The sequence below is a fragment of the Candoia aspera genome, chromosome 3 (assembly GCF_035149785.1).
Source record: "Candoia aspera isolate rCanAsp1 chromosome 3, rCanAsp1.hap2, whole genome shotgun sequence".
Lineage (NCBI taxonomy): Eukaryota > Metazoa > Chordata > Lepidosauria > Squamata > Boidae > Candoia > Candoia aspera.
The window spans coordinates 173,212,265-173,220,031 of NC_086155.1; the positions used below are offsets into that span (position 1 = coordinate 173,212,265).

At 47.5% G+C, this 7,767-nt stretch overlaps 1 protein-coding gene across 1 annotated transcript in view; it reads right to left on the minus strand.

The window, feature by feature from the left end:
- TTPA (alpha tocopherol transfer protein) overlaps positions 1–7,422 on the minus strand; it is a 30,314-nt gene extending 22,892 nt beyond the window's left edge. Inside the window, exon 1 of the mRNA XM_063299333.1 lies at positions 7,099–7,422. Coding sequence (XP_063155403.1) covers positions 7,099–7,299 — 201 coding nt within the window. The 5' untranslated portion in view covers positions 7,300–7,422. The remainder of the gene's footprint in view (positions 1–7,098) is intronic.
- Between the last annotated feature and the right edge of the window lie 345 nt (positions 7,423–7,767).

Genomic DNA, 7,767 nt, shown 5'->3' on the forward strand with positions numbered 1-7,767 from the left:
TAGTGGGAAAAGCCAAACATTTTTTCTTTACTTCCAGTATTCATTGCCTTGACTTTTAATGTTTTATTTACAATTATTTTCAAGTTTGGTAAACTTACTATAATGTTGTAACTAATGACCATTAATTATTTAGCTGATGTCTATAGCATGCTAGTGATTGTCATCACTGGCTGGTGCATCAGTTTCAACCCTATCTTGACCTGGAGGCCTCCTCAGAAATGACCCCCACCTCATGGAACACCTTAACCCAAAAGTATAGATGGCCCCAACCATCCTGGCTTTTAGGAAGCCAGGTATTAAATTGTTATTGTAAGTTTTTGGCATTTAGTTTTGTTCAGGTGATTATTTATTTATTTTCTATCCCGCCTTTATTACTTTTATAAATAACTCAAGGCGGCGAACATACCTTAAACTCCTTCCTCCTCCTATTTTCCCCACAGCAACTACCCTGTGAAGTGGGTTGGGCTGAGAGAGAGCGACTGGCCCAAGGTCACCCAGCCAGCTTTCATGCCTAAGGTGGGACTAGAACTCTCAGTCTCCTGGTTTCTAGCCTGTTGCCTTATTTGATGGTTTTGAAATTTATTTATTTATCAAATTTTTATCACCGCCCATCTCCCCCAGACGGGGGACCCTGGTCAGTTCACAATAAAAACAATTTAAAATTCTATAAAATCATAAATACAGCCATTAATCAATCAGAATAAAATGCAGTAAAATATAAGCCATGGCGGATCTAATTCAAACCATAAGGGCATGAAACGGGTCCCTGCAGCACTAGGGAATCAGCCAGCCCCAAGAATGGCTCTTCCCCTCATTATTCTAGGCAAGGCAGCAAAACCAGGTCTTCAGCTGTTTTCTGAAGTCCAGGAGGGAGGGGGCTAACCTCACTTCTGGGGGAAGGGTGTTCCAAAGGGCAGGAGCTGTTGCAGAGAAGGCCTGCCTCCTGGACCCTGCCAGATGGAGTTCTCTTGCAGACGGGGTCCGCAACATGCCCTCTCTGCACGATCAGATGGGACGGGCTGATGTAATGGGGATAAGACGGTCCCTTAGGTAACCTGGACCCATGCCATGTAGGGCTTTAAAGGTGGTAACCAACACCTTGAATTGGACCCGGAAGCATACTGGCAACCAATGCAGCTTGCGCAGTAGGAGTGTTACGTGTGCTGATCTTGGAGCACTCATCGCTATTCACGCGGCCGCATTTTGAACCAACTGCAGCTTCCGGATAGTCTTCAAGGGTTTTTTTGTTGTTTATTCGTTTAGTCGCTTCCGACTCTTCGTGACTTCATGGACCAGCCCACGCCAGAGCTTCCTGTCGGTCGTCAACATCCCCAGCTCCCCCAGGGACGAGTCCGTCACCTCTAGAATATCATCCATCCATCTTGCCCTTGGTCGGCCCCTCTTCCTTTTGCCTTCCACTCTCCCTAGCATCAGCATCTTCTCCAGGGTGTCCTGTCTTCTCATTATGTGGCCAAAGTATTTCAGTTTGGCCTTTAATATCATTCCCTCAAGTGAGCAGTCTGGCTTTATTTCCTGGAGGATGGACTGGTTTGATCTTCTTGCAGTTCAAGGGTAGCCCTATGTAAAGCGCATTGCAGTAGTCTATCTGGGAGATGACCAGGGCGTCAGTGACCATTCGAAGGGCCTCTTGCTCCAGGAAGGGGCGTAACTGGCGCACAACACAAAGTTGTGCAAAGGCCCTTCTGGCCATGACTGCCACCCGCTCTTTGAGCGGGAGTCGTGAGTCCAAGAGGACCCCCAAGTTATGCACCAAATCTGAATGGGGCAGTGCAACCCCATCCAGAACTAAAGATGGCAAGTTCCTAGGAGCTGAGGGGCCATTAACCACAGCCACTCCATCTTACTAGGATTCAGCTGAAGCCTGTTGTTCCCCATCCAGACCCCAACAGCCCCCAGGCACCTGGAAAGGGCAGCCACAGCATCACTTACTTCCCCCAGGATGGAGATGTATAGCTGAGTATCATCAGCATACTGATGATACCTCACCCCATGGGGACGGATGATCTTGTCCAGCGGTTTTATGTAGATGTTAAATAGGAGGGGAGAGAGTACTGAAGCCTGCAGAACCCCACAGAGGAGGGGCCGTGGGCCCGACCTCTCCTCCCCTACTAACACTGACTGGGACCAGCCCTGAAGGAAGGAGGTGAACCAGCATAAGACTATGCCACCCACCCCCAACTCCCTGAGCTGCCCCAAAAGGATACCATGGTCAATGGTATTGAAAGCCACTGAGAGATCAAGGAGAGCAAGGATGGATGCACTGCCTCCATCCTGCTCCCGCCAGAGGTCATCTGTAAGTGCGACCAATGCCGTTTCCGTTCCATATCCAGGCCTGAATCTTGACTGAAAGGGGTCCAGATAATCTGTTTCCTCCAAGATCCTCTGGAGCTGCAATGCCACTACTTTCTCAACCACCTTCCCCATAAAGGGGAGGTGGGACACTGGATGAAAATTATCCAGTATAGTAGGGTCCAGTGATGGTTTCTTGAGGAGAGGGCACACCAGCACCTCCTTAAAGGCCACCAGAAACACCCCCTCCCGCAAGGATGTATTTACCATCGACTCGACCCAACCACACGTCACCTCCCGAGCTGCCTTCACCAGCCAGGAGGGACATGGATCTAATTGACAGGTGGTAGCATTTACAGTCCGGAGGATCTTGTCCACTTCCTCAGGTCCAACAGGATCAAACTGTTCCCAGATAACTGAGTAAGTACATTCCCCAGGCATCTCCACAGACCCTGTCTCACGCTTGGAGTCCAACTTAGAGCGAATCCAAGCGATTTTATCCTGCAGATGCTCAAAAAATTCCTCCGCATGGCCCTGTAGGTTATTTTCCAGACCCCCTTTCCCCAAGAAGGATCGGGTGATCCTAAACAGGGCCGCCGGGCAGCATGCAATAAGAGCAGAGAAATATTGACGTTTTGCCACTCTTACCGCCACAAGGTAGGCCTTAATAGCAGCTCTAGCTTGTGTCTGATTGGGTTCGGTCTTCGCCTTCCTCCAGCAGCGCTCCAGGCGTCTCTTAATCCTCTTCAGAACCCTCAGCTCCTCCATGAACCACGGGGAGTGTCAGGTTCGGTGCAACAAGAGAGGCCGCACAGGCGTGATCCTGTCCAAGGCCCCGGCCGCCTTCCTATTCCAGGCAGCAGCCAGGGTCTCTGCTGGACCGTGCAGCAAGTCCTCAGGTATAACCCCCAGCTCCCTCTGAAACCGCACTGTGTCCATTAGTTGCCGGGGGCGGGCCGCTCGAATAGGCCCTGCCTCCCTGTGGAGGGGGGTGGCATAAGAGAATCTCAGGGCCACCAGAGCGTGGTCTGACCATGACAAAGGGGAAAGATGTAAGTCTCCCCTCAGATCACATTGCCACTGCTCCGACAAGAAAACTAAGTCTGGTGTGAGGCCACTGCTTCGAGTTGGGTCCCCAATAATCTGAGTCAGGCCCATGGCCGCCATGGTGGCCATGAACTCCTGGGCTGCCTCCGAGATCCACCCCAGGGATGGCAGGTTGAAGCCCCCCAGAACCATAAGTCTGGGGAACTCCACTGCCAAGACCTGAGATGGTCTCCAGCAGCTCAGGCAGGGAGGTTGCCATGCAGCAGGGAGGCTGGTACAGCAGCAACACTCCCAACTGCTCTCGGGCACCCAACTTGAAGAACAGGGTCTCACAACCAGTTACTTGTGGAGCAGGGCCCCTGAAGGCCACCAGAGACTCTCTGATGACAACTGCCACCCCTGCCCTGGCATCTCAGCTGGTGCCACACCTGAAACCCAACCGGGTACATCTCTGACAAAGCTACTCCTCCTTCAGGGCCCAGCCAGGTTTTGATAATACACGCCAGGTCTGCCCCCTCCTCCATGATCAGGTCGCATATGAAGGGGGCCTTGTTGTTAACTGACCTGGCATTAAGAAGAAGCAGCTGGAGGCCAGGGCCCCCACAGGACTGCTGTCCAGAGCCTAGGTTTAAGCATGGAGGGTCGGAACACGCTACAGGTAACGAACACCTATTACGTATTGCCCAGAATCCAACTGAATTGGAGCATATTGTAAATAAAAGGCACAACAAAATAAAATAGTGAAAACACCCTAGGTTCACATGTGACTCCTGGACTTGTCCATTTAGTTTGTCTGGCAAACTAAATAGCATACTGTAGTGGTATGTTACTCTCATCTTTTGGGGTGTTTTCAACTTCTCAGTCTCCTTGCCTCTACAAGCTTCAATTAAATCTCAAGAGCTAGGGGAAACTCTTTTGGTGAGGTATTTTCATATCAAAAAGAATGGAAAAAAGAATGATATGGAGATACACAGCAGAAGGAAAATAGCAACAATAATCACCAACCACCCCCATGCAACAATAAAGCAAGTTTTAGAACATTGCTAAAACCTAATCTAAACAGTCGACATTAAAAGTATTTGCATCTAATTGCATAATTACATAATTGCAAAACAGAGCAATTAGGAACACTAGAGGGTACGTATATCTTAGAAACACTATAGTAAAAGATTCTTGCTTCCCCTTATGTAGTTTACAGAGCTATAGTAGTATTAATGGTGGATCTGAATGTGCATATATATACTGAATATATTATACTTACACACGCACAGAAGGTTACATATGACTGAATCAAGCAATTTTTAGTAACACTGCCATCTAGTCTTCATTTTGAAAATAGGTATTTTACCTTAGTGCCGTGTGCACTTTGGATTCCTAAGCGAAACAGTGCTTTGGAGCATGTATGGGCAAGCATTTAGCACCAAGGTGCCAAACGCATATTTTTCCAGAATTACACTGGGAAGCTGTAAATAGTGTGATCATGTGATCCCGGGAAAATACACTGCTGCTTTAAGGAATTGTTAAGAAATCTACGTGAGCATCACTGTGTGTTCTATAACACACTTTTGCTTTCAGATCTGAAGCACTGCACAGACTTGTTTTATCCAGTTTCAGCAGCAACATGAAATATTGACTATTAGGACAGCTGTGAGGGAAGATTAGAAGAAACATATGGGTGAGGCATAGTGTTGCAGTGTAGATTGTAATAAAAGTTATTCTGTATTGTTGCTAAAACAGACTATAAATATGCACAGCTCTATGTAATCTTTATAGTCTGCAATGAAATTTCTGTCTCTGCCCTTTTTCAATAGTGCAATAGTGACAACAAATTTCCTGTCCCAACTATAGTAATAAAAAATGCCTATGCACATAAATACCTTAGTGAACTAAAATGAGTTAGGCTGGAATCAAATATATGCACTGTATGGATTGAAATGTCAATATAAATAAAATAAATGAGCAAGTTTCAGATTTCCAATACCCTTTTTGTCACAGGTTTTTGAAGTTGGTTGTCAGAAAGCTTATTTTTCCAAATAGCAGTAAGAACATGAAAGATGAGAGCAAAACTGGGAGAAGATAAAAAAGGACAGAAAAGTGACAGAATACTAAATAATATTCATATAACTAGGTAGCTATGATAAACAAAGGTATGGGAAAGAAAATATTTGCTTCTCCTTATCCTGATCTGTTTTCCTGCAACTGTTGTGAAAATAGGGATTCATATGTGAGCATGTAGGATTATTTCCATTTTTTGGAAATGTGGTAATCTAGCTGGATACAATGTCTGGTTCGTGCAAACTCAACACTGCATTTTGGGTTCAGATGACACAGCAGACCAAAAGTGTATAGAACTGGAAATAAAGAGGGAAAACAGTGGCATGCATGGACTGCATGAAAACACGAACCCTGTCAGTATTTGTACAGTTGCAGTTTTCTTTCCCAGCACTTTGCAGGAATTTGAAAGATTGCACAGTGTCATGCCTAATTGTTTCTCCAGTTTTTTAAATTAGGGGTAGCTACCTTCAGCTTTTTATTGTCTTTTCTGTGCTCCTTATTGCACTGAGGTACAAAGGAGACAGAAAAGTGACAGAATACTACAGAAGGTATTACTACAGCTGCCTTTAACAGCACAAAAAAGCTAGAAAAAGGACAAACTAAATCCTGTTGGGATTTTAAACCTTGAAACGAGTGGTGCTTTAAAAGCAAAGACAGGCACATGCTAAAAGAAATCTGAACTGGAAAATTAAGGATCAGTGTATCACACAACCTAAGAATGGCTTCAAACTGACAAAAAAGCCACCGGAACCTGGTGTAAAGGAATTTAGCTCTGGCCATGAGACGGAAGTGAAGAGGTTAAATGGTTGCTGAGTCCTGGGAAAGCAGAAAGCATGAGAAAAAGACTCTGGAAGAGGAGAGTCCTACCTTGACCCTGCTGTTCTTAAAGAGGGGCAGTGAAGGTTTTGGAAAGGCTTTCAAGATTTTGTTAATATATTTTGTAGGATAATAATATCCTACAAAATAAAGCAGCATTCCTGGAATCCCTGCAGGTCTGTTCCTTGACCTGGCCCATACTGAAGGGCTGACACCTAAAGATTAAGAATAGCAACTGTTCAACAATAGTGGGTCTCTGGGCATCCAAGATTCTGCAGTTCCATATGAGGTCAAGAGGAAAGAGCAATTTGAAAAAGATGAAGTGGTAACCATTACGAACTGAAACCAAGCAAGCACTTAACTCCTGGTGATGTCAGGAGTGGGTTGCCATTGTTATCCTCTTGCCACTGTCTTTTCCCATGATGTGCTTCAACTTCCCAGACTGCTCTTCAACCCTGCAAGTCCCGACCTTGCTTAGCTTCAACCAGGTGTAGTCACCTGCTGACCTCTTTAATCAAACGATCAACAATCCTCCCGCAAATTACATAGTCAGCCCATTACAGTTCGTGGGAATCTCTGGAAAGGGAAGAGGAATGCTCGAGTTTGCCTCTCCGGTCTAGGCACTGTGCCCATAGTGAGGTAGGCTGACGCACTCGGCCAAAAGTGGCCAAGGATAGAGAGGGACGATAGAGGGTCTTTATAAGTATTTCTCCTTCCGCCTCTTCAGCACGGATTTGCACGACGGCGAGAAGGAAGAGTCTAAGCCAGACCGCGAACTTCGAAATGTTACCTGAAGAAACCCGCGCGCCAGTAGGATCAGGGAGGGGGCTTGTGTTGCTGTTCGTCCCCTGTGGGCCGGGATCCCTTTACCTTCCAGGCCAGGTTGTCGTCGAAGTCTCGACACCGCAAAAAGCAGATCAGACGGGTGTCGGAAAGGTCGGACTGCCGGACCTGTAAGTTCTCTTCCATGGCTTTGCGCCTCAACTTTGCAACAGCGGCTCTCACGTGGGGAGAGTCGTCCGGCAACTCGTTGAGGTTAACCGGCGGGGAACGAGGCTTCTTTTGGTCCATGACGCTGCCACAGGTCTCGAGGAGAGGAAGGAAGGGGCTTGCAAAGAGCCCCTGGCCCAGAACTGCTGGGAGAGGAGAGCTTCGTCCCGGGGCGATACCGCGGCTGCGGCTCGAAGAAAAAGTAGCAACTGGCACAGACTGAAACTCCCAAGTCCACTGCGAAAATAAACAATACTCGCGTCCCTCCCTCCCCCATGGCAAAAAACAATTACATCACTAGGGCAATGCATACCCTCTCTCCCTCGCCACTGCCAACTACTTTGCCTCAACTCGTGCAATCAGGAGAGAAGGGGGTGGGGTGCCGCGTCTTGCGCAATCCGAACAGCACCGTGGGTAGAGAAGAAGGGACCGCCGCCGGGGGAATCGAGTCTGGCTGGAGGCGGACTCCGGGGGTACCGGGGGCGCAGAAACCGAGGCCAGCTTCTTAGTCAACTTTTCTCTGGGAGCTGAGCAGATAAAGGCTGGTGT